The sequence below is a fragment of the Somniosus microcephalus genome, chromosome 13 (assembly GCF_052327205.1).
Source record: "Somniosus microcephalus isolate GS21.2 chromosome 13, FLI_Smic_1.0, whole genome shotgun sequence".
NCBI classification, from domain to species: Eukaryota; Metazoa; Chordata; class Chondrichthyes; order Squaliformes; family Somniosidae; genus Somniosus; species Somniosus microcephalus.
The window spans coordinates 3071813-3098645 of NC_140999.1; the positions used below are offsets into that span (position 1 = coordinate 3071813).

Sequence of the window (26833 nt, forward strand, 5' to 3'; positions counted from 1 at the left end):
CACACAGTCAGTGCTGGGACACTCAGTCCTGTTACACACACAGTCAGTGCTGGGACACTCAGTCCTGTTACACACACACACACAGTCAGTGCTGGGACACTCAGTCCTGTTACACACACAGTCAGTGCTGGGACACTCAGTCCTGTTACACACACAGTCAGTGCTGGGACAGTCAGTCCTGTTACACACACAGTCAGTGCTGGGACACTCAGTCCTGTTATACACACAGTCAGTGCTGGGACACTCAGTCCTGTTACACACACAGTCAGTGCTGGGACACTCAGTCCTGTTACACACACAGTCAGTGCTGGGACACTCAGTCCTGTTACACACACAGTCAGTGCTGGGACACTCAGTCCTGTTACACACACAGTCAGTGCTGGGACACTCAGTCCTGTTACACACACAGTCAGTGCTGGGACACTCAGTCCTGTTATACACACAGTCAGTGCTGGGACACTCAGTCCTGTTACACACACAGTCAGTGCTGGGTCACTCAGTCCTGTTACACACACAGTCAGTGCTGGGACACTCAGTCCTGTTACACACACAGTCAGTGCTGGGTCACTCAGTCCTGTTACACACACAGTCAGTGCTGGGACACTCGGTCCTGTTACACACACACAGTCAGTGCTGGGACACTCAGTCCTGTTACACACACAGTCAGTGCTGGGACACTCAGTCCTGTTACACACACAGTCAGTGCTGGGACACTCAGTCCTGTTACACACACAGTCAGTGCTGGGACACTCAGTCCTGTTATACACACAGTCAGTGCTGGGACACTCAGTCCTGTTACACACACAGTCAGTGCTGGGTCACTCAGTCCTGTTACACACACAGTCAGTGCTGGGACACTCAGTCCTGTTACACACACAGTCAGTGCTGGGGCACTCAGTCCTGTTATACACACAGTCAGTGCTGGGACACTCAGTCCTGTTACACACACACAGTCAGTGCTGGGGCACTCAGTCCTGTTACACACACACAGTCAGTGCTGGGACACTCAGTCCTGTTACACACACACAGTCAGTGCTGGGACACTCAGTCCTGTTACACACACACAGTCAGTGCTGGGACACTCAGTCCTGTTAAACACACAGTCAGTGCTGGGACACTCAGTCCTGTTACACACACAGTCAGTGCTGGGACACTCAGTCCTGTTACACACACAGTCAGTGCTGGGACACTCAGTCCTGTTACACACACAGTCAGTGCTGGGACACTCAGTCCTGTTACACACACAGTCAGTGCTGGGACACTCAGTCCTGTTACACACACAGTCAGTGCTGGGACACTCAGTCCTGTTACACACACAGTCAGTGCTGGGACACTCAGTCCTGTTATACACACAGTCAGTGCTGGGACACTCAGTCCTGTTACACACACAGTCAGTGCTGGGACACTCAGTCCTGTTACACACACAGTCAGTGCTGGGACACTCAGTCCTGTTACACACACAGTCAGTGCTGGGACACTCAGTCCTGTTACACACACAGTCAGTGCTGGGACACTCAGTCCTGTTACACACACAGTCAGTGCTGGGACACTCAGTCCTGTTATACACACAGTCAGTGCTGGGACACTCAGTCCTGTTACACACACAGTCAGTGCTGGGACACTCAGTCCTGTTACACACACAGTCAGTGCTGGGACACTCAGTCCTGTTACACACACAGTCAGTGCTGGGACACTCAGTCCTGTTATACACACAGTCAGTGCTGGGACACTCAGTCCTGTTACACACACAGTCAGTGCTGGGACACTCAGTCCTGTTACACACACAGTCAGTGCTGGGACACTCAGTCCTGTTACACACACAGTCAGTGCTGGGACACTCAGTCCTGTTACACACACAGTCAGTGCTGGGACACTCAGTCCTGTTACACACACAGTCAGTGCTGGGACACTCAGTCCTGTTACACACACAGTCAGTGCTGGGACACTCAGTCCTGTTACACACACACACAGTCAGTGCTGGGACACTCAGTCCTGTTACACACACAGTCAGTGCTGGGACACTCAGTCCTGTTACACACACAGTCAGTGCTGGGACACTCAGTCCTGTTATACACACAGTCAGTGCTGGGACACTCAGTCCTGTTACACACACAGTCAGTGCTGGGACACTCAGTCCTGTTACACACACAGTCAGTGCTGGGACACTCAGTCCTGTTACACACACACAGTCAGTGCTGGGACACTCAGTCCTGTTACACACACAGTCAGTGCTGGGTCACTCAGTCCTGTTAAACACACAGTCAGTGCTGGGACACTCAGTCCTGTTACACACACAGTCAGTGCTGGGACACTCAGTCCTGTTACACACACACAGTCAGTGCTGGGTCACTCAGTCCTGTTATACACACAGTCCGCGCTGGGACACTCAGTCCTGTTATACACACAGTCAGTGCTGGGACACTCAGTCCTGTTACACACACAGTCAGTGCTGGGACACTCAGTCCTGTTACACACACAGTCAGTGCTGGGTCACTCAGTCCTGTTACACACACACAGTCAGTGCTGGGGCACTCAGTCCTGTTACACACACAGTCAGTGCTGGGACACTCAGTCCTGTTACACACACACAGTCAGTGCTGGGTCACTCAGTCCTGTTACACACACAGTCAGTGCTGGGACACTCAGTCCTGTTACACACACAGTCAGTGCTGGGACACTCAGTCCTGTTACACACACACAGTCAGTGCTGGGACACTCAGTCCTGTTACACACACAGTCAGTGCTGGGACACTCAGTCCTGTTACACACACAGTCAGTGCTGGGACACTCAGTCCTGTTACACACACACAGTCGGTGCTGGGACACTCAGTCCTGTTACACACACACAGTCAGTGCTGGGACACTCAGTCCTGTTACACACACAGTCAGTGCTGGGACACTCAGTCCTGTTACACACACAGTCAGTGCTGGGACACTCAGTCCTGTTACACACACAGTCAGTGCTGGGACACTCAGTCCTGTTACACACACAGTCAGTGCTGGGACACTCAGTCCTGTTACACACACAGTCAGTGCTGGGACACTCAGTCCTGTTATACACACAGTCAGTGCTGGGACACTCAGTCCTGTTACACACACAGTCAGTGCTGGGACACTCAGTCCTGTTACACACACAGTCAGTGCTGGGACACTCAGTCCTGTTACACACACAGTCAGTGCTGGGACACTCAGTCCTGTTACACACACAGTCAGTGCTGGGACACTCAGTCCTGTTACACACACAGTCAGTGCTGGGACACTCAGTCCTGTTACACACACAGTCAGTGCTGGGACACTCAGTCCTGTTACACACACACACAGTCAGTGCTGGGACACTCAGTCCTGTTACACACACACAGTCAGTGCTGGGACACTCAGTCCTGTTACACACACACAGTCAGTGCTGGGACACTCAGTCCTGTTACACACACAGTCAGTGCTGGGACACTCAGTCCTGTTACACACACACGGTCAGTGCTGGGACACTCAGTCCTGTTACACACAGTCAGTGCTGGGACACTCAGTCCTGTTATACACACAGTCAGTGCTGGGACACTCAGTCCTGTTACACACACACGGTCAGTGCTGGGACAGTCAGTCCTGTTACACATACACAGTCAGTGCTGGGACACTCAGTCCTGTTACACACACACAGTCAGTGCTGGGACACTCAGTCCTGTTACACACACCCCCGCACTATTAGTTTCATGGTGGAATAGGAGAAGCTGAAGACTCACATGGTTGTCTTAGAGACGTCTTTCATGCTCATCAGCGGGTCGGAGCTGTCTGGTGAACGGAGAACACACGGTGCAAAGACGATTGCCAGAGCGTTGGGAGACATGCGATTCATCTCTTCCAATACAGCCACTCTGAAACCAAGAGCACCATCATCACAAGAGAACTCACCGCAACCTCACAACACCAGTCAGGAAAAGTGTGTTCAGGGCCATATTCTGACCTCTGGGATGTGACAGGAAGTAGCTGGGCCGCTGGGATTGGTCGGGTGAAGGTTTGGTCCGCTGGGATTGGTCGGGATTCTGCATTTATTCACAATGCCTTTAACATACAAAACTCCCACAAGGCACTTCACAGGAGGCCCAGACAGAGGAGGCGATATTCGGCCAGGTGACCAGAAGCTTGGCCAAATGGTGATTTTAAGGAGTGTCAAAGAAGGCGAGAGAGGCGGAGAGGCTTCGGGAGGGAATTCCAGAGCTTAGAGCCTTGGCAGCTGAAGGCACGGCCGCCAATGGTGGGGAGGATGCCCAACAGGCCAGAGGCAGTGGAATGCAGAATTCAGGGGGGTGATGAGCGAGTGGGACTCGGTGCGAGTCAGGACACGGGGAGCAGAGTTTTGGATGAGCTGAAGTTTACGGAGGGTGGAATGTGGGAGGCCGGCCCGGAGTGTGTTGGAATAGTCGAGTCTGGAGGTAACAAAGGCAGGGATGAGGGATTCAGCAGCGGATGAGCTGAGGCGGGGTGGAGACGAGCGATGTTACAGAGGTGGAAGTAGGCGGTGTTGGTGATGGAGCGGATATGGGGTCGGAAGCTCAGCTCTGGGTCGAATAGGACATCGAGATTGCGATCCGTCTGGTTCAACCTGAGACAGTGGCCAGGGAGGAAGATGGACTCGATGCCGAGGGTATGGAGTTTGTGGTGGGGACCAAAGACAGTGGTTTCAGTCTTACCAATGTTTATCTTGAACAAGTAGGCTGACAACACAGAGGCAGCAGAGAGGTCAAGCGAGGTGGTGGAGAGGCGTACCTGGTTATCGTGGGTGTACATGCGGAACCTGACCCCATCATGGCTGTGGACGTCATCGCCAAGAGCCAACATGTAGAGGAGGAAGGTACGGGGGCCAAGGAGAGATCCTTGGGGACCCCAGAGGTAATGGTGCAGGGTGGAAGGTGAAGCCTTTGCTGGAGATGCTCTGACTACGATTGGATAGGCTAAAAGTGGAACCAAGTGAGAACAGTCCCACTGTACAATGGCAGTGATTTGGAAGGAGTTTGGTCCTTTGGGATTCTACACAATGGGAATGATTGGGTAACGGTTCAGTCCATTGGAATTCTGACAATGGGAGTGAACGGAAAGCATAAAATACAATTTTAACAAACGTGGTTTATGAGGATTCGGAGAGTTTTACCAGCTCTTTAAATAGTGTTCTACACTGCACTCTATACAAAAAAACTGCAATGGTCTAATCCCACAATATAAACAGTAGAACAGAAAGGGCTTTGAGTTTGGTCCATTGGGATTCTGTACCATGGGAATGAATGGGATGGGATTTAGTCTGTTGGAATTCTGACTGTAGAAATGAGTGGGAGATAGTTGCATTTGATCCATTGGGATTCTATCCATTGGGAATGAATTGGCAGGGTTTGGGTTTGAGTTTGCTTGGGGCTGGGTACACGGGCGTTTCGACAGCGCCTTTCACAACCTCAATGTTCCAAAGTGACTCGGAGCCAGTGAAGGCGGTTTGAAGTGGAGTCACTGTTGTAATGCAGGAAACTGCTGGTTATTTGATTTTTTTCAGACAAGCTGATTGCTTAAATCTGCACAGAATTCAATGAATCAAAATACATTTCCATTTTTATGAAACTATCAATAGTTTCTGGAGTGTTTGGAACAAATTAACTCCCTGCCAAACCAGATGGCAGGCTGCCAAACTCGCTGGGGATTCCAGAACTGGACAAACAATCAGCCTGGCACGGCTGGTCGAGTGTCGGAGGAGCCGAGTCTTCACAGACTGAGTCGGGGGGGCAATCAGACCCCAATGTGGGGGAACAGCCAACGATACCCGTCCCTCTCTGGGGGCAAGAGGGCTCCAACTTGGCCAGCCCTCGACAGCTTGTAGGATACGAGACTGATTATATGGGAAATCTTGGGTATAACCCCCGCCTCTATTTCCCCCACTCCCACCGAGTGTGAGACCCCCGAACTACCTCCGCCCAGAGCGTGACCCCCGAACCACCCCCGCCCAGAGCGTGACCCCCGAACCACCCCCGCCCAGAGCGTGGCCCCCGAACCACCCCCGCCCAGAGCGTGACCCCTGCCCCTCCCCCCAACCGAGAGCGTGACCCCCGAACCCCCACCCGCCCAGAGCGTGACCCCCAAACCCCCCCGCCCAGAGCGTGACCCCCGAATCACCCCCGCCCAGAGCGTGACCCCCGAATCACCCCCGCCCAGAGCATGACCCCCGAACCACCTCCCCACCGAGAGCGTGACCCCCGAACCACCCCCACCCAGAGTGTGACCCCCGCCCCTCCCCCCCACCGAGAGCGTGACCCCCGAACCACCCCCGCACCGAGAGCGTGACCCCCGAACCGCCCCCGTCCAGAGCGTGACCCCCGAACCACCCCCGAACCCCCCCCGCCCAGAGCGTGACCCCCGAACCCCCCCCGCCCAGAGCGTGACCCCCGAACCACCCCCGTCCAGAGCGTGACCCCCGAACCACCCCCGCCCAGAGCGTGACCCCCAAACCACCCCTGCCCAGAGCGTGACCCCCAAACCACCCCTGCCCAGAGTGTGACCCCTGAAACCCCCCCGCCCAGAACGTGACCCCCGAACCACCTCCCCACCGAGAGCGTGACCCCCGAACCCCCCCGCCCAGAGCGTGACCCCCGAACCACCCCCGCACCGAGAGCGTGACCCCCGAACCACCCCGCCCAGAGCGTGACCCCCAAACCACCCCTGCCCAGAGTGTGACCCCTGAAACCCCCCCGCCCAGAACGTGACCCCCGAACCACCTCCCCACCGAGAGCGTGACCCCCGAACCCCCCCCGCCCAGAGCGTGACCCCCGAACCACCCCCGCACCGAGAGCGTGACCCCCGAACCACCCCCGCACCGAGAGCGTGACCCCCGAACCACCCCCGCCCAGAGCGTGACCCCCAAACCACCCCTGCCCAGAGTGTGACCCCTGAAACCCCCCCGCCCAGAACGTGACCCCCGCCCATCCCCCCCACCGTGTGTGACCCCCAAACCACCCCCGCCCAAAGCGTGACCACCGCCCCTCCCCCCACCGAGAGCATGACCCCCGCCCCACACCCAGAGCGTGACCCCCATACCACCCCCACCCAGAGCGTGACCCCCGAACCCCCCCCACCCAGAGCGTAACCCCCCCACCCAGAGCGTGACCCCTCACCTCTCCCCCACCCAGAGCGTGACCCCAACCCCTGCCCCCACCCAGAGCGTGACCCCTGAACCCCCCCACCCAGAGCGTGACTCCCGAACCCCCCCCACCCAGAGCGTGACCCACGAACCCCCCCACCCAGAGTATGACCCCCGAACCCACCCAGAGCGTGACCCCCGCCCCCTCCCAGAGCGTGACCCCCGTCCCCTCCCCCCCACCTAGAGCGTGACCCCCGCCCCCTCCCAGAGCGTGACCCCCCCCCCCACCTAGAGCGTGAACCCCGCCCCCTCCCCCCCCCACCCAGAGCGTGACCCCCGCCCCCTCCCCCCCACCATCCCACCGTGGAGGAGGCAGAGGCTCCTGGTCCGAGAGTTTAGGGTTCGAATATTGACTTTCACCAGAAGCAGCCCGTTCTAAACGCCCGTTACCCCACTTTCCAGCTCCCCGCTTACTTGACCAGGTGGAAGATGAGGCGCTCGAGCGTGCAGTAGATGTGGCCAGGCAGCTGGTCCAAGACATTGTAAACCGCCTGTAACTGCTCCTGTCTCCCTGGGTGTTCTGAAGGAGAAATGGAAAGTGAATCAAGCAACACAGGAGTGTGAAGTGATGCATTTTGGTAGGAAGAATGAGGAGAGGCGATATAAACTAAAGGGTACAATTGAAAGGGGAGGGGGTGCAGGAACAGAGAGACCTGGGGGTGGACGTACACAAGTCTTTGGAGGTGGCAGCACAAGTTGTGAAGGCTGCTAAAAAAGCAGATGGGATCTTGGGCTTTATTAATAGAGGCACCGAGTACAAAAGCAAGGAAGTTACGCTAAACCTTTACAAATCACTGGTTCGGCCCCAGCTGGAGAATTGTGTCCGATTCTGGGCACCGCACTTTAGGAAGGATGTCAAGACCTTGGAGAGGGTGCAGAGGAGATTTACTAGAATGGTACCAGGGATGAGGGACTTCAGTTGTGTGGAGAGACTGGAGAAGCTGGGATTGTTCTCCTTAGAGCAGAGAAGGTTAAGGGGAGATTCAATAAATGTGTTCAAAATTATGAAGGGTTTTGATCGAGTAAATAAGGAGAAACTGTTTCCAGTGGCGGGAGGGTCGGTAACCAGAGGACACAGATTGAAGGTAATTGGCAAAAGAACCAGAGGGGAGATGAAGAGAATTTTTTTTATGCAGCGAGTTGTTGTGATCTGGAATGCGCTGCCTGAAAGGGCGGTGGAAGCAGATTCAATAATAACTTTCAAAAGTGAATTGGAGAAATACTTGAAGGGGAAAATGTGTAGGGCTCTGGGGAAAGAGCAGGGGGGAGTGGGAGTAATTGGAGAGCTCGTTCAAAGAGCCGGCACAGGCACGATGGGCCGAATGGCCTCCTTCTGTGCTGTATGATTCTAGGATTCTTAGCTCAGAACTGCAAAATACCCAACACTAATACAAACCACTGTGACTCACCAATAGCACGCAGGAAGTCGCTGTACAGGGCAAAGGTCATTAGTGGGATCGGAAGTTCACGGAGCCACTGTTTAAATACCCCTGTGATAGCATGAATGTGGTACGTCTCCAAACCCACCGACATGGGGTCTGAAACACAGAGCAACACAAACATTTCAATCAAACACACGATTGCAGTCTCCACGGGTTAGATACAGAGTAAAGCTCCCTCTACACTGTCCCATCAAACACTCCCAGGGCAGGTACAGCACGGGTTAGATACAGAGTAAAGCTCCCTCTACACTGTCCCGTCAAACACTCCCAGGGCAGGTACAGCACGGGTTAGATACAGAGTAAAGCTCCCTCTACACTGTCCCATCAAACACTTCCAGGGCAGGTACAGCACAGGGTTAGATACAGAGTAAAGCTCCCTCTACACTGTCCCATCAAACACTCCCAGGGCAGGTACAGCACGGGTTAGATACAGAGTAAAGCTCCCTCTACACTGTCCCGTCAAACACTCCCAGGGCAGGTACAGCACGGGTTAGATACAGAGTAAAGCTCCCTCTACACTGTCCCATCAAACACTCCCAGGGCAGGTACAGCATGGGTTAGATACAGAGTAAAGCTCCCTCTACACTGTCCCATCAAACACTCCCAGGGCAGGTACAGCATGGGTTAGATACAGAGTGAAGCTCCCTCTACACTGTCCCTCAGGGTAACTCTGATATACACTGTGACGCTGGATGTATTTGTTGGTTCTCAGTCATGGCTAACGTTCCCTCACTGATGTTCACTCCACATCGCTCTGACACTGAAAGCAGCACGAGCACCACGACCCACCCTCTTCCAGCCGCTGCCGTAGCTCCTTCATCTTGTTAGCTGCACCAGACTTGCGGTAAATTCCCTCAGTGTACAATCCATGCATTTCCACATATTCCACCAGCATCTCCATCACCACAGGCACCGCCTGGTTCTCGTCCGTCAGTGCGCACACCTCTACTCCGAAATGCCGGGACACCACGTCAGGGTCGCTCTGACAACAGGGAAGAATAGAGTGAGTTAGACCGGCACTGCCGCAGCTCACCATGTGCTGCCGATGCGCTGGTAGTGCCACGTGACACTGGCGTGATGATTGCGCCTGTTGGCAGTGTCGGTGCCGCCCGGGGACAGGAAAGCGGGCGGAGCAAAGTGTTCCCGGTGCAGAGCGCGCGGGCGGTGCCGAGTGTTCCCGGTGCAGAGAGCGGGCGGTGCCGAGTGTTCCCGGTGCAGAGAGCGGGCGGTGCCGAGTGTTCCCGGTGCAGAGAGCGCGGGCACGGCCGAGTGTTCCCGGTGCAGAGCGCGTGGGCGGTGCCGAGTGTTCCCGGTGCAGAGCGCGGGCGGTGCCGAGTGTTCCCGGTGCAGAGAGCGCGGGCGGTGCCGAGTGTTCCCGGTGCAGAGAGCGCGGGCGGGGCCGAGTGTTCCCGGTGCAGAGCGCGGGCGGTGCCGAGTGTTCCCGGTGCAGAGAGCGCGGGCGGGGCCGAGTGTTCCCGGTGCAGAGCGCGGGCGGTGCCGAGTGTTCCCGGTGCAGAGAGCGGGCGGTGCCGAGTGTTCCCGGTGCAGAGAGCGCGGGCGGGGCCGAGTGTTCCCGGTGCAGAGCGCGCGGGCGGTGCCGAGTGTTCCCGGTGCAGAGAGCAGGCGGGGCCGAGTGCTGCTGGTGCAGAGCGCGCGGGCGGTGCCGAGTGTTCCCGGTGCAGGGAGCGGGCGGTGCCGAGTGTTCCCGGTGCAGAGAGCGCGGGCGGGGCCGAGTGTTCCCGGTGCAGAGCGCGCGGGCGGTGCCGAGTGTTCCCGGTGCAGGGAGCGGGCGGTGCCGAGTGTTCCCGGTGCAGAGAGCGCGGGCGGGGCCGAGTGTTCCCGGTGCAGAGAGCGCGGGCGGTGCCGAGTGTTCCCGGTGCAGAGAGCGCGGGCGGGGCCGAGTGTTCCCGATGCAGAGAGAGCGGGCGGGGCCGAGTGTTCCCGGTGCAGAGAGCGGGCGGGGCCGAGTGTTCCCGGTGCAGAGAGAGCGGGCGGTGCAGAGTGTTCCCGGTGCAGAGCGCGCGGGCGGTGCCGAGTGTTCCCGGTGCAGAGCGCGCGGGCGGTGCCGAGTGTTCCCGGTGCAGGGAGCGGGCGGTGCCGAGTGTTCCCGGTGCAGAGAGCGCGGGCGGGGCCGAGTGTTCCCGGTGCAGAGAGCGCGGGCGGTGCCGAGTGTTCCCGGTGCAGAGCGCGCGGGCGGGGCCGAGTGTTCCCGATGCAGAGAGAGCGGGCGGGGCCGAATGTTCCCGGTGCAGAGAGCGGGCGGGGCCGAGTGTTCCCGGTGCAGAGAGCGCGGGCGGGGCCGAGTGTTCCCGGTGCAGGGAGCGGGCGGTGTCGAGTGTTCTCGGTGCAGAGAGCGCGGGCGGTGCCGAGTGTTCTCGGTGCAGAGAGCGCGGGCGGGGCCGAGTGTTCTCGGTGCAGAGAGCGCGGGCGGTGCCGAGTGTTCCCGGTGCAGAGAGCGCGGGCGGTGCCGAGTGTTCCCGGTGCAGAGAGTGCGGGCGGTGCCGAGTGTTCCCGGTGCAGAGAGCGGGCGGTGCCGAGTGTTCCCGGTGCAGAGAGAGCGGGCGGGGCCGAGTGTTCTCGGTGCAGAGAGCGCGGGCGGGGCCGAGTGTTCTCGGTGCAGAGAGCGCGGGCGGGGCCGAGTGTTCTCGGTGCAGAGAGCGCGGGCGGTGCCGAGTGTTCCCGGTGCAGAGAGCGCGGGCGGTGCCGAGTGTTCCCGGTGCAGAGAGCGCGGGCGGTGCCGAGTGTTCCCGGTGCAGAGAGCGCGGGCGGGGCCGAGTGTTCCCGGTGCAGAGAGCGCGGGCGGGGCCGAGTGTTCCCGGTGCAGAGAGCGCGGGCGGTGCCGAGTGTTCCCGGTGCAGAGCGCGGGCGGTGCCGAGTGTTCCCGGTGCAGAGAGCGCGGGCGGGGCCGAGTGTTCCCGGTGCAGAGAGCGGGCGGTGCCGAGTGTTCCCGGTGCAGAGAGAGCGGGCGGTGCCGAGTGTTCCCGGTGCAGAGCGCGCGGGCGGGGCCGAGTGTTCCCGGTGCAGAGAGCGGGCGGTGCCGAGTGTTCCTGGTGCAGAGAGCGCGGGCGGTGCCGAGTGTTCCCGGTGCAGAGAGCGCGGGCGGGGCCGAGTGTTCTCGGTGCAGAGAGCGCGGGCGGTGCCGAGTGTTCCCGGTGCAGAGCGCGCGGGCGGTGCCGAGTGTTCCCGGTGCAGAGAGCGCGGGCGGTGCCGAGTGTTCCCGGTGCCGAGCGCGCGGGCGGGGCCGAGTGTTCCCGGTGCAGAGAGCGGGCGGTGCCGAGTGTTCCCGGTGCAGAGAGAGCGGGCGGTGCCGAGTGTTCCCGGTGCAGAGCGCGCGGGCGGGGCCGAGTGTTCCCGGTGCAGAGAGCGGGCGGTGCCGAGTGTTCCTGGTGCAGAGAGCGCGGGCGGGGCCGAGTGTTCTCGGTGCAGAGAGCGCGGGCGGTGCCGAGTGTTCCCGGTGCAGAGCGCGCGGGCGGTGCCGAGTGTTCCCGGTGCAGAGAGCGCGGGCGGTGCTGAGTGTTCCCGGTGCAGAGAGCGCGGGCGGTGCCGAGTGTTCCCGGTGCAGAGAGCGCGGGCGATGCCGAGTGCTCCCGGTGCAGAGTGGCACAGGATCCCAGGACCTCCTGCTCAGTGAGGAGGATGCAAAGAGGCTTCAAGGCAATTTAGACAAGTTGAGTGAGTGGGCAAATACATGGCAGATGCAGTATAACGTGGATAAATGTGAAGTTATCCACTTCGGTAGGAAAAACAGAGAGGCAGAGTATTGTTTAAATGGTGATAGATTGGGAAATGTTGATGTACAAAGGGACCTGGGTGTCCTTGTACACCAGTCACTGAAAGCAAACATGCAGGTGCAGCAAGCAGTTAGGAAGGCAAATGGTATGTTGGCCTTCATTGCAAGAGGATTTGAGTACAGGAACAAGGATGTCTTGCTACAGTTATACAGGGCCTTGGTGAGACCACACCTGGAGTACTGTGTGCAGTTTTGGTCCCCTTACCTAAGAAAGGATATACTAGCCATAGAGGGAGTGCTGCGAAGGTTCACCAGACTGATTCCTGGGATGGCAGGACTGTCGTAGGAGGAGAGATTGGGTCGACTAGGTCTGTATTCACTAGAGTTTAGAAGAATGAGAGGGGATCTCATTGAAACGTATAAAATTCTGACAGGGCTAGACAGACTGGATGCAGGGAGGATGTTTCCCCTGTGGGGGGCTCTAGAACGAGGGGTCACAGTCTCAGGATACGGGGTAGGACATTTAGGACTGAGATGAGGAGAAATTTCTTCACTCAGAGGGTGGTGAACCTGTGGAATTCTCTACCACAGAAGGCTGTGGAGGCCAAGTCACTGAATATATTTAAGAAGTAGATGGATAGATTTCTAGACACAAAGGGCATCAAGGGGTATGGGGAGAGGGCAGGAATATGGTATTGAGATAGAGGATCAGCCATGATCATATTGAATGGCGGAGCAGGCTCGAAGGGCCAAATGGCCGACTCCTGCTCCTATTTTTCGATGTTCTATGTCTGTCTGTGGATGCGAATGTTTGAGCCATTTAACCAAACACCTTTAAACTCCTCACCTTTTTGTTGCAGCTCGATTGGCAGGTGTACTGGATCTTCAGCAAACACTTCTTGTGACAAGTCATTTTGCAGGCTAGCAATAGAAAGGAAACAGACAGTTTAGCAGGTCCGACCCCGGCTACTGACCATCAAAGTTCTCGAAAGCTCTTCCCAAACAACTCAACACCAGTTGGGACTGATGAACGAACCTTCAAATCAACTCGACTAAATCTTCCTCCCAACACAAACACTATTCGAAGTGAATATTGACATCACTGTGTCAGTCGATGGTCGGCACGACTTGTGGTTTTAAGTTAGTGAAACTTCAGCAAACGGAATGTCCAAACTCATGACCAAAACTGCAGCAACAGCTCCTGATCATACAGGGCGATTTCCCCAGCACCACACAGCGAGTGAACGATAGTCATACTATGTGTGTAAAATCAATCCCAGTCACTGACAGCAGCGCAAGCTCCGGGCGTGATTGACGGGGGAATCATCTCCATTCTGGCCGGGAACAGTGGGGTCACTGTACACACCCGGTGTGGACCCACCTGTGTTATGGTAAAGGATGCCCCCCCCCCCGCTCTCCCGCCTTACAACCCCCCAACTCTCTCTCCCCTCCCCCTCACTCTCTCCTCCCCCCCTCCCCACTCTCTCCCCTCCCCCCCCCCCCTCTCTCCTCCTCCCCGCCCCACTCAGCACAGCCTGAGCTGGCGAGCAGACTCCCCGGAGCCAGACTCCCCCCAGCCCAATCCCCCGATTCTTGTTGCACTTACTGCAGCAGAGCAAGACCTTCTCCATGGGCCAGATGTAAGAGGAACATTGCTCGCACGACTGGCGGATGTTCACCTGGTAACTGCGAACATATGCCCGAAATATTCCTCCTTCTGAAAAAATCAAATTCAATCAATCTCAAAACATCGCCCAGAAACAGCCGACAATAAACAAAGGTGGGGGTCCGGGGGGGGCGGCCGCGCGCAGGGGGGGGTCCCGGGGAGTGGCCGGCTGAGCGCGCACGCGCGCCCGGGGTGTGGCCGGCGACCGCGGGGGTCCCGGGGAGTGCCGGCGACCGCGCGCGCGGGTCCCGGGGAGTGGCCGGCGACCCGCGCGCGCGGGGTCCCGGGAGTGGCCCGGCGACCGCGCGCGCGGGGTCCCGGGGAGTGGCCGGCGACCGCGCGCAGCGGGGTCCCGGGGAGTGGCCGGCGACCGCGCGCGCGGGGGTCCCGGGGAGTGGCCGGCGGACCGCGCGCGCGCGGGGTCCCGGGGAGCGGCCGGCGACCGCGGGGTCCCGGGGAGCGGCCGGCGACCGCGCGGCGCGGGGGTCCCGGGGAGCGGCCGGCGACCGCGCGCGGGGTCCCGGGGAGCGGCCGGCGACCAGCGCGCGGGTCCCGGGGAGCGGCCGGCGACCGCGCGCGGGGTCCCGGGGAGCGGCCGGCGACCGCGAGCGCGGGGTCCCGGGGAGCGGCCGGCGACCGCTGCGCGGGGTCCCGGGGAGCGGCCGGCGACCGCGCGCGGGGTCCCGGGAGCGGCCGGCGACCGCTGCGGCGCGGGTCCCGGGGAGCGGCCGGCGACCGCGCGCGGGGGTCCCGGGGAGCGGCCGGCGACCGCGGGGTCCCGGGGAGCGGCCGGCGACCGCGGGGTCCCGGGGAGCGGCCGGCGACCGCGGGGGTCCCGGGGAGCGGCCGGCGACCGCGGGTCCCGGGAGCGGCCGCGACCAGCGGGGTCCCGGGGAGCGGCCGGCGACCGCGGGGGTCCCGGGGAGCGGCCGGCGACCGCGGGGTCCCGGGGAGCGGCCGGCGACCGCGGGGGTCCCGGGGAGCGGCCGGCGACCGCGGGGTCCCGGGGAGCGGCCGGCGACCGCGGGGTCCCGGGGAGCGGCCGGCGACCGCGCGACGCGGGGTCCCGGGGAGCGGCCGGCGACCGCGGGGTCCCGGGGAGCGGCCGGCGACCGCGCGCGCGGGGTCCCGGGGAGCGGCCGGCGACCGCCGCGCGCGCGGGGTCCCGGGGAGCGGCCGGCGACCGCGGTGGTCCCGGGGAGCGGCCGGGCGACCGCGCGCGCGGGGTCCCGGGGAGCGGCCGGCGACCGCGGGGTCCCGGGGAGCGGCCGGCGACCGCTGCGCGCGGGGTCCCGGGGAGCGGCCGGCGACCGCGGGGTCCCGGGGAGCGGCCGCGACCGCGCGCGCGGGGTCCGGGGAGCGCCGGCGACCGCGCGCAGCGGCGGGGTCCCGGGGAGCGGCCGGCGACCGCGCGCGCGGGGTCCCGGGGAGCGGCCGGCGACCGCGCGCGCGGGGTCCCGGGGAGCGGCCGGCGACCGCGCGCAGCGGGGTCCCGGGGAGCGGCCGGCGACCGCGCGCGCCGGGGTCCCGGGAGCGGCCGGCGACCGCGCAGCGCGGGTCCCGGGGAGCGGCCGGCGACCGCGAGCGCGCGGGGTCCCGGGGAGCGGCCGGCGACCGCGCGCGCGGGGTCCCGGGGAGCGGCCGGCGACCGCGCGCGCGGGGGTCCCGGGGAGCGGCCGGCGACCGCGCGCGCGGGGTCCCGGGAGCGGCCGGCGACCGCGCGCGCGGGGTCCCGGGGAGCGGCCGGCGACCGCGCGCGCGGGGTCCCGGGGAGCGGCCGGCGACCCCGCGCGCGCGGGGTCCCGGGGAGCGGCCGGCGACCGCGCGCAGCGGGGTCCCGGGGATGCGGCCGGCGACCGCGCGCGCGGGGTCCCGGGGAGCGGCCGGCGACCGCGCGCGCGGGTCCCGGGAGCGGCCGGCGACCGCGCGCGCGGGGTCCCGGGGAGCGGCCGGCGACCGCAGCGCGCGGGGTCCCGGGAGCGGCCGGCGACCGCGCGCAGCGGGGTCCCGGGGAGCGGCCGGCGACCGCGCGCGCGGGGTCCCGGGGAGCGGCCGGCGACCGCAGCGCGCGGGGTCCCGGGGAGCGGCCGGCGACCGCGCGCGCGGGGTCCCGGGGAGCGGCCGGCGACCGCGCGCGCGGGTCCGGGAGCGGCCGGCGACCGCGCGCGCGGGGTCCCGGGGAGCGGCCGGCGACCGCGCGCGCGGGGTCCCGGGGAGCGGCCGGCGACCGCGCGCGCGGGGTCCGGGGAGCGGCCGGCGACCCGCGCGCGCGGGGTCCCGGGGAGCGGCCGGCGACCGCGCGCGCGGGGTCCGGGGAGCGGCCGGCGACCGCGCGCGCGGGGTCCCGGGGAGCGGCCGGCGACCGAGGCGCGCGGGGTCCCGGGGAGCGGCCGGCGACCGCAGCGCAGCGGGGTCCCGGGGAGCGGCCGGCGACCGCGCGCGCGGGGTCCCGGGGAGCGGCCGGCGACCGCCGAGCCGCGGGGTCCCGGGGAGGCGGCCGGCGACCGCTGCGCGCGGGGTCCCGGGGAGCGGCCGGCGACCGCTGCGCGCGGGTCCGGGGAGCGGCCGGCGACCGCGCGCGCGGGGTCCCGGGGAGCGGCCGGCGACCGCGCGCGCGGGGTCCCGGGGAGCGGCCGGCGACCGCTGCGCGCGGGGTCCCGGGGAGCGGCCGGCGACCGCGCGCGCGGGGTCCCGGGGAGCGGCCGGCGACCGCGCGCGCGGGGTCCCGGGGAGCGGCCGGCGACCGCGCGCGCGGGGTCCCGGGGAGCGGCCGGCGACCGCTAGCGCAGCGGGGTCCCGGGGAGCGGCCGGCGACCGCGCGCGCGGGGTCCCGGGGAGCGGCCGGCGACCGCGCGCGCGGGGTCCCGGGGAGCGGCCGGCGACCCCGCGCGGGTCCGGACGCCGGCGACCGCGCGCTCGGGGTCCCGGGGAGCGGCCGGCGACCGCTGCGCGCGGGGTCCCGGGGAGCGGCCGGCGACCGCGCGCGCGGGGTCCCGGGGAGCGGCCGGCGACCGCGCGCGCGGGGTCCCGGGGAGCGGCCGGCGACCGCGGCGCCGCGGGGTCCCGGGGAGCGGCCGGCGACCGCGCGCGCGGGGTCCCGGGGAGCGGCCGGCGACCGCGCGCGCGGGGTCCCGGGGAGCGGCCGGCGACCGCGCGCAGCGGGGTCCCGGGAGCGGCCGGCGACCGCGCGCGCGGGGTCCCGGGAGCGGCCGGCGACCGCGCGCGCGGGGTCCCGGGGAGCGGCCGGCGACCGCGCGCGCGGGGTCCCGGGGAGCGGCCGGCGACCGCGCGCGCGGGGTCCCGGGGAGCGGCCGGCGACCGCAAGCGCGCGGGGTCCCGGGGAGCGGCCGGCGACCGCGCGCGCGGGGTCCCGGGGAGCGGCCGGCGACCGCGCGCGCGGGGTCCCGGGGAGTGGCCGGCGACCGCTGCCGCGCGGGGTCCCGGGGAGTGGCCGGCGACCGCGCGCGCGGGGTCCCGGGGAGTGGCCGGCGACCGCGCGCGCGGGGTCCCGGGGAGTGGCCGGCGACCGCGCGCGCGGGGTCCCGGGGAGTGGCCGGCGACCGCGCGCGCGGGGTCCCGGGGAGTGGCCGGCGACCGCTGCAGCGCGGGGTCCCGGGGAGTGGCCGGCGACCGCGCGCAGCGGGGTCCCGGGGAGTGGCCGGCGACCGCGCGCGCGGGGTCCCGGGGAGTGGCCGGCGACCGCGCGCGCAGGGGTCCCGGGGAGTGGCCGGCGACCGCGCGCGCGGGGTCCCGGGGAGTGGCCGGCGACCGCGCGCGCGGGGTCCCGGGGAGTGGCCGGCGACCGCGCGCGCGGGGTCCCGGGGAGTGGCCGGCGACCGCTGCGCGCGGGGGTCCCGGGGAGTGGCCGGCGACCGCGCGCGCGGGGTCCCGGGGAGTGGCCGGCGACCGCGCGCGCGGGGTCCCGGGGAGTGGCCGGCGACCGCGCGCGCTGGGGTCCCGGGGAGTGGCCGGCGACCGCGCGCGCGGGGTCCCGGGAGTGGCCGGCGACCGCGGCGCGGGGTCCCGGGGAGTGGCCGGCGACCGCGCGCGCGGGGTCCCGGGATGGCCGGCGACCGCGCGAGGGGTCCCGGGGAGTGGCCGGCGACCGCGGCGCGGGTCCCGGGGAGTGGCCGGCGACCGCGCGCGGGGTCCCGGGGAGTGGCCGGCGACCGCGCGCGGGGTCCCGGGGAGTGGCCGGCGACCGCGCGCGGGGTCCCGGGGAGTGGCCGGCGACAGCGCGCGGGGTCCCGGGGAGTGGCCGGCGACAGCGCGCGGGGTCCCGGGGAGTGGCCGGCGACAGCGCGCGGGGTCCCGGGGAGTGACCAGTGAAGAGAGCGGTCAGTGCAAGTCCGTACGAACAGAATCACACAACTGAATCAGATTAACATCTCATTGCTGTTGGTGGAACTTGGCTGAGGGAAAATTGGGTGCTGGGATTAATATTCTGATAAACTTTGCTTAGCTTTCTCTGGCTACAAGGGGTTCTCCCTTAAACTTGTATAAACAAACTAAATAAACTCTTGCACAACAAACTGCTGCTGAGCCAAGCCTGATATTGGAGTTCGAGCCTGTGATAGAAGCAAGTGGACATTCTCAAAGGGGAACGGAAAATGGCGGAGTGTGTGATCCAACACTTACAATTTGGTTCCGTTTCCGCCTCTTCTTCTGGGCTTTTGTTGGCTGTAAGGGAGAGGAGAGAGAGAGAGAGAGAGAGAGAGAGAAAGGGAATGGGTCAAAAATACAAGAAGGCTGGTGCTCCCGCCCCTCCCCTCTTAGATCAGACCGAGAGGGGACAGACTAAAAACATGGAGAAGGCCATTCAGCCCCTCGAGCCTGCTCCGCCATTCAATTAGATCCTGGCTGATCTGCACCTCGACTCCATTTGCCCGCCTTTGCTCCACACCCCTCGATACCCTGACCCAACAAAAATCTATCAATCTCAGTCTTGAAAGCTCCAATTGACCCCCAGCATCCACAGCTTTTTGAGGGGGAGAGTTCCAGATTTCCACCACCCTTTGTGTGAAGAAGTGCTTCCTGACATCACCCCTGAACGGCCTGGCTCTAATTTTAAGGTTCTGCCCCCTTGTTCTGGACTCCCCCCACCAGAGGAAATAGTTTCTCTCTCTCGACCCGATCAACTCCTTTAATCATCTTAAACACCTCGATCAGATCACCCCTTAATCTTCTAAACTCGAGGGAACACAAGCCCAGTCTGTGCAACAAGGAAGGTTCCCTTCCGAACAATATTCATGAACCCAGTAGGGTTTTTAACGACAATCTTTCACTGTCATTTGACCAGATTTCTTGAATTCAGTCTCGCACTTTGCCATGATGGGGTTTGAACTCTCAGCTTCAACACTACCGGATCCAAATCGACAACTCACCACCCAAGGGAGTGGCGAAAACAGAGCTGTGGACAGGGTGGGACTGGAGAGGAAGACGCTTGGCCTCAGGACACTCAAGTGCATGGCCCTGCTGACAGTGCCTCGGGCAGAGGGATCTCGTGCAAGAAACCTGCCCCTCCTGGTCCCTTCACCGACTCCAAAACATCGAGGTTGTTCCCAAAGCTCTCCACCTCTGGGGGTTTTCCTCGCCTCATGTCTGGGTCTGTTGTACACTCGTTGATAGAGATTGATTGCTGTGATTGGTCAACAACAGGAAGGTAGAAGGTGAACTCGATGGTTTTTATCGTCTAGCAATTCCTATTTTCCTCAGCTGAGAGTGGGAATGGATCACGGAGAGTGGTCATAACCCCAAGCTCGACCGGACCCTCTTACCTGCCCCAAATTCCCCAAACTTTTGCAGCCTCAGCTTGGGTTTAGCCCCCCCCAGCCCAGGTCACCCGGAGGCAGGGCAGAGCACGGAGCCACAGGACAATCGCCAGCCCAACAAAACTGTGCCCATTCCTTCTCCAGCCCCTGCCACCCAGTGACCAGCAGAGAGTGGCAGGGAGCAGCAGGGGTGGGGGTCCCACGATCAGGGGTGGGGTCCCGATGCTCAAACGCACCCACGGCCGAGTTGTGGCACTGACACCATCACCGCACCCATGAGCCGAAACATAGAATCTCACAGCACAGGAGGCCGCCATTCGGCCCGTCGTGCCCGTGCCAGCTCTTTGAAAGAGCTCTCCAATTAATCCCACTCCCCCCTGCACTTTCCCCAGAGCCTGGCACATTTTGAAAGTTATTATTGAATCTGCTTCCACCGCCCTGTCAGGCAGCGCATTCCAGATCACAACAACTCGCTGCGTAAAAAAAACTTCTCGTCTCCCCTCTGGTTCGTTTGCCAATTATCTTCAATCTGTGTCCTCTGGTTACCGACCCTCCCGCCACTGGAAACAGTTTCTCCTTATTGACTCGATCAAAACCCCTTAATGATTTTGAACACCTCTATTAAATCTCCCCTTAACCTTCTCTGCTCTAAGGAGAACATCCCCAGCTTCTCCAGTCTCTCCACGTAACTGAAGTCCCTCATCCCTGGTACCATTCTAGTAAATCTCCTCCGCACCCTCTCCCAGGCCTTGACATCCTTCCTAAAGTGCGGAGGCCAGAATTACCTTAAGGGCCTCCATGTCCTCTTTCTTGGAATAGCCTCGAGCAAACTCGTCCAGCAGGGACTGGAAGAGGTTGAGCACGAACTGGACCTCGGTCTTCTGCCTCTCGCCCACCAGCCGGGTCAGGAGGAGCTGGTAATTGTGCATCAGGTCCTTGTAGCCCACGTGGGTCTGTCCGTTCTACAGAGGCAGGGGCGGCAAAACACGAAGGAGGATGAAAAAACCCGGTGAACTGCGAGCGCGATATATTCGTTGCTTCGAAGTATCGCTACAGAACTCACCGGCAATCCGACATCACGAGGAGCCCCACAGAGCAGAATGGCCCAGGTTCACTCCTCGACCCGCACTGATCCCAGCATCGAGCATCCTAGCTCGGGAGCGTGGGGGGAGAGATGACAGGACCGGGCTCAGCTGTGATGGCTGTTACATTTCACTGTCCCGGTTCAGAAATTAGGCAAGGGGAGGTGGGCAGTGTGTGTGGAACCCGTACCCCAGTGAGAGTCAGTGTGTGTGGAACCCGTACCCCAGTGAGAGTCAGTGTGTGTGGAACCCGTACCCCAGTGAGAGTCAGTGTCTGTGGAACCCGTACCCCAGTGAGAGTCAGTGTCTGTGGAACCCGTACCCCAGTGAGAGTCAGTGTGTGTGGAACCCGTACCCCAGTGAGAGTCATTGTCTGTGGAACCCGTACCCCAGTGAGAGTCAGTGTGTGTGGAACCCGTACCCCAGTGAGAGTCAGTGTCTGTGGAACCCTTACCCCAGTGAGAGTCAGTGTCTGTGGAACCTGTACCCCAGTGAGAGTCAGTGTGTGTGGAACCCTTACCCCAGTGAGAGTCAGTGTGTGTGGAACCCGTACCCCAGTGAGAGTCAGTGTGTGTGGAACCCGTACCCCAGTGAGAGTCAGTGTGTGTGGAACCCGTACCCCAGTGAGAGTCAGTGTGTGTGGAACCCATACCCCAGTGAGAGTCAGTGTGTGTGGAACCCATACCCCAGTGAGAGTCAGTGCCCGTGGAACCCGCACCCCAGTGAGAGTCAGTGTCTGTGGAACCCGTACCCAGTGAGAGTCAGTGTCTGTGGAACCCGTACCCCAGTGAGAGTCAGTGTGTGTGGAACCCGTACCCCAGTGAGAGTCAGTGTGTGGGGAACCCGTACCCCAGTGAGAGTCAGTGTGTGTGGAACCCGTACCCCAGTGAGAGTCAGTGTCTGTGGAACCCGTACCCCAGTGAGAGTCAGTGTCTGTGGAACCCGTACCCCAGTGAGAGTCAGTGTGTGTGGAACCCGTACCCCAGTGAGAGTCAGTGTGTGTGGAACCCTTACCCCAGTGAGAGTCAGTGTCTGTGGAACCTGTACCCCAGTGAGAGTCAGTGTGTGTGGAACCCTTACCCCAGTGAGAGTCAGTGTGTGTGGAACCCGTACCCCAGTGAGAGTCAGTGTGTGTGGAACCCGTACCCCAGTGAGAGTCAGTGTGTGTGGAACCCGTACCCCAGTGAGAGTCAGTGTGTGTGGAACCCATACCCCAGTGAGAGTCAGTGTGTGTGGAACCCATACCCCAGTGAGAGTCAGTGTGTGTGGAACCCGTACCCCAGTGAGAGTCAGTGTGTGTGGAACCCGTACCCCAGTGAGAGTCAGTGTGTGTGGAACCCGTACCCCAGTGAGAGTCAGTGTGTGTGGAACCCTTACCCCAGTGAGAGTCAGTGTCTGTGGAACCTGTACCCCAGTGAGAGTCAGTGTCTGTGGAACCCGTACCCCAGTGAGAGTCAGTGCCTGTGGAACCCGTACCCCAGTGAGAGTCAGTGCGTGTGGAACCCGTACCCCAGTGAGAGTCAGTGTCTGTGGAACCTGTACCCCAGTGAGAGTCAGTGCCCATGGAACCCGCACCCCAGTGAGAGTCAGTGCCCGTGGAACCCGCACCCCAGTGAGAGTCAGTGTCTGTGGAACCCGTACCCCAGTGAGAGTCAGTGTGTGTGGAACCCATACCCCAGTGAGAGTCAGTGTGTGTGGAACCCGTACCCAGTGAGAGTCAGTGTCTGTGGAACCCGTACCCCAGTGAGAGTCAGTGTGTGTGGAACCTGTACCCCAGTGAGAGTCAGTGTGTGTGGAACCCGTTCCCCAGTGAGAGTCAGTGTGTGTGGAACCCGTACCCCAGTGAGAGTCAGTGTGTGTGGAACCTGTACCCCAGTGAGAGTCAGTGTGTGTGGAACCCGTTCCCCAGTGAGAGTCAGTGTGTGTGGAACCCGTACCCCAGTGAGAGTCAGTGTCTGTGGAACCCGTACCCCAGTGAGAGTCAGTGTGTGGGGAACCCGTACCCCAGTGAGAGTCAGTGTGTGTGGAACCCGTACCCCAGTGAGAGTCAGTGTGTGTGGAACCCGTACCCCAGTGAGAGTCAGTGTCTGTGGAACCCGTACCCCAGTGAGAGTCAGTGTGTGGAACCCGTACCCCAGTGAGAGTCAGTGTGTGTGGAACCCGTACCCCAGTGAGAGTCAGTGTGTGTGGAACCCGTACCCCAGTGAGAGTCAGTGTGTGGAACCCATACCCCAGTGAGAGTCAGTGTGTGGAACCCATACCTCATGTTTCCCCGCAGCGATAGTGCTAAAGAGGCCCGCAGGTCAGGTGGAGGGGGGAACGGATCGTACTCACGTGGACAGGATACATGCTTTTGAGGGTATGACGGAATCTCTCAGTCACTCTGATGAATAAGGTCTCGATATTCGATTCTTGGGAAGCACGAGAGTTGAGATCATTCACCTGGCAATAAAATAATCCAGGTCATTACAGGGGAAAGTCACAAGTCACCAATCACCACCACTGACAATCAGAGCGCGCCCCCGGCGACAGAGCGTAAGAAAGTATGTACGCTAGGGGAGGAGAGTGTGATGGAGAGATAGAGAGAATGAGCGCTGGAGGGAAAGAGGGTGAGGAACTATGAACTCAAGACTAAGCAAGCTACAGCGAAGGGTGGGGGGGGGGGGCGGGAGAGGAAGAAAGAGACAGACTGAGATTGAGCAGCAGGCCGATGGTGGGACTGGGAGGACAGTCCAGCGGTTGGTGGGTCTCCAAGAAGCCCCAGCTTACCTTGTTCAGGAGGAACTCATCCAGATGTTTCAGTTCATTGGCGTTGGTGATTTCACGGCCCGTGTGGGCGCCCCACTGTTCTGACACGGTGGTGGCGTTACTGATTTTAATGCTGCGAGTTCGCTTCACTTTAGTCGCGTGTTCTTTGGCCGGGTCCAGATATGGGTGGTGGCTGGAATGAGCCATGGGGAGAGTGGCGGACTTCCCCAACTCCACTTCTGCAAAGAAAATGTCGGTTATTTAACCAGCAAGGTTTAAACCCCGGGGAAAACGCGAGCGAGGAAACGTTTCCCCATCGGCAGCATCACAATCTTTGCCTTCATTTGTCATTTCACCCCCCTCCCGTTTGGGTACCTGAGGGTTCTAGTCTACCCCGCCCATGGCCCACCCAACACTGCTCAGAACTTGCCCCATGAGGCACCGGGGTCAGGGGTCAACGTGACTCGCCCCCCCCCTGGGCAGAGTGGGTGCCACCCCCAAACCAGCACCTCACCGGTCAGGAGTACACGGCCAGGAGGAAACTCTGTGGCCCCAAGTCCCCTACACCGGGTCACTGATCTGACTTGACCCCCCGTGCTGTGGGGAGGGGGGGGGGGGAAACTCAGTCTCGCTGCCCACATGAATTTCACTTCCCGTTCTGGAGCAGTTTCCCCGGAGTGGACTCAGGAAATGACGGCACTGTCAGAAGGAGCTGGATGGAGAGCAGCTGAGGGGGAGGGGGATTTTAACAGCATGGGTAGAGGGAGAGGGCTGGGAAGGAACTTAGTAAAGTTGGGGATCAATGGGGCAGAGATAATCAGATAGAATAATCAGACACCGACTCTAGATAGAGCGGGGCTGATGGGAGGGAGTCTATGCTAAGGCGGTTAAGAAAGTGTAGGGGATACTTGGCTTTGTAAATACAGGCATGGAATACAAAAACAAGGAAGTTATGTTAAACATAGAAGATAGGAGTAGGCCATTCGGCCCCTCGAGCCTGCTCCGCCATTCAATGCGATCATGGCTGATTATTCAAATTCAGTACCCTGTCCCTGCCTTCTCCCCATATCCCTTGATCCCTTTAGTCTTAAGAAATATATCCAACTCCTTCTTGAATATATTTAATGAATTGGCCTCAACTGCCTTCTGTGGTAGAGAATTCCACAGGTTCACCACTCTCTGGGTGAAGAAATTCCTCCTAATTTCTGTCCTAAATGGCTTACCCCTTATCTTTACAAATCTCTGGTTAAGCCCCAGCTGGAGTATTGTGTCCAATTCTGGGCACCGCACTTTAGGAAGGATGTCAAGGCCTTGGAGAGGGTGCAGAGGAGATTTACTAGAATGGTCCCAGGGATGAGGGACTTCAGTGATGTGGAGAGACTGGAGAAGCTGGGATTGTTCTCCTTAGAGCAGAGAAGGTTAAGGGGAGATTTAATAGAGGTGTTCAAAATCATGAAGGGTTTTGATAGAGTAAATAAGGAGGAACTGTTTCCAGTGTCATAGAGTCATTGAGTAATACAGCACGGATAGAGGCCCTTCGGCCCATCGTGTCCGCGCCGGCCATCAAGCCCTGTCTAATCTAATCCCATATTCCAGCATTTGGTCCGTAGCCTTGTATGCTGTGTCATTTCAAGTGCTCATCCAAATGCTTCTTAAATGTTGTGAGGGTTCCTGCCTCCACAACCCTTTCAGGCAGTGAGTTCCAGACTCCAACCACCCTCTGGGTGAAAAAGTTCTTTCTCAAATCCCCTCTAAACCTCCCGCCCTTTACCTTGAATCTATGCCCCCTAGTTATTGACCCTTCTACTAAGGGAAAAAGCTCCTCAGCATCCATCCTATCTATGCCCCTCATAATTTTGTACACCTCAATCATGTCCCCCCTCAGCCTCCTCTGCTCCAAGGAAAACAAACCCAATCTGCCCAGTCTCTCTTCATAGCTGAAGCGCTCCAGCCCTGGTAACATCCTGGTGAACCTCCTCTGCACCCTCTCCAACGCGATCACATCCTTCCTGTAGTGTGGCGACCAGAACTGCACACAGTATTCCAGCTGTGGCCTAACCAGTGTTTTATACAGCTCCATCATAACCTCCTTGCTCTTATATTCAATGCCTCGGCTAATGAAGGCAAGTATCCCATATGCCTTTTTTACCACCTTATCCACCTGTTCCGCCGCCTTCAGGGATCTGTGTACTTGCACACCCAGATCCCTCTGACCCTCCGTCTTGCCTAGGGTCTTACCATTCATTGTGTATTCCCTTGCCTTGTTAGTCCCCCCAAAGTGCATCACCTCGCACTTTTCCGGGTTAAATTCCATTTGCCACTGTTCCGCCCATCTGACCAACCCATCTATATCGTCCTGCAGACTGAGGCTACCCTCCTCGCTATTTACCACCCTACCAATTTTTGTATCATCCGCGAACTTACTGATCATACCTTTTACATTCATATCCAAGTCATTAATGTAGACCACAAACAGCAAGGGACCCAGCACCGATCCCTGTGGTACCCCACTGGCCACAGGCTTCCAGTCACAAAAACAACCTTCGACCATCACCCTCTGCCTTCTGCCACTAAGCCAGTTTTGTATCCAATGTGCCAAGGCACCCTGGATTCCATGGGCTCTTACCTTCTTGACCAGTCTCCTGTGCGGGACTTTATCGAAGGCCTTACTGAAATCCATGTATACCACATCCACTGCGTTACCCTCATCCACACACCTAGTCACCCCCTCAAAAAATTCAATCAAATTAGTCAGACATGATCTTCCCTTGACAAAGCCATGTTGACTATCCCTGATTAATCCTTGCCTCTCCAAGTGGAGACAAATTTTGTCCCTCAGAATTTTTTCCAATAATTTTCCTACCACTGATGTTAGGCTCACTGGCCTGTAGTTCCCCGGTTTTTCCCTACTTCCCTTCTTGAATAATGGTACTACATTAGCGGTTCTCCAGTCCTCTGGCACATCCCCTGTGGCCAGAGAGGTCCTGAATATATGTGTTAGAGCCCCCGCAATCTCTTCCTTTGCCTCACACAGCAGCCTGGGATACATTTCATCCGGGCCTGGGGATTTATCCATTTTTAGGCCAGCTAAAACCGCCAATACCTCCTCCCTCTCGATGTTAATATGTTCGAGCATATCACAGTCCCCCCGCCCTATTTCTATGTCTACATCGTCCTTCTCCATAGTGAAAACAGATGCAAAAAATTCATTTAGAACCCCTCCTAC

General features: G+C 60.9%; 1 protein-coding gene across 1 annotated transcript in view; it reads right to left on the reverse strand.

Annotated features, from left to right (window-relative positions):
* Window positions 1-26833, reverse strand: part of LOC147107974 (unconventional myosin-IXb-like) — a 141581-nt gene that overhangs the window by 12829 nt on the left and 101919 nt on the right. The window contains 11 exon segments of the mRNA XM_086005980.1: window positions 3738-3869; window positions 7583-7688; window positions 8578-8706; window positions 9400-9592; window positions 13188-13261; window positions 13947-14030; window positions 14033-14057; window positions 18645-18686; window positions 20563-20739; window positions 23194-23301; window positions 23629-23846. Coding sequence (XP_085862106.1) covers window positions 3738-3869; window positions 7583-7688; window positions 8578-8706; window positions 9400-9592; window positions 13188-13261; window positions 13947-14030; window positions 14033-14057; window positions 18645-18686; window positions 20563-20739; window positions 23194-23301; window positions 23629-23846 — 1288 coding nt within the window.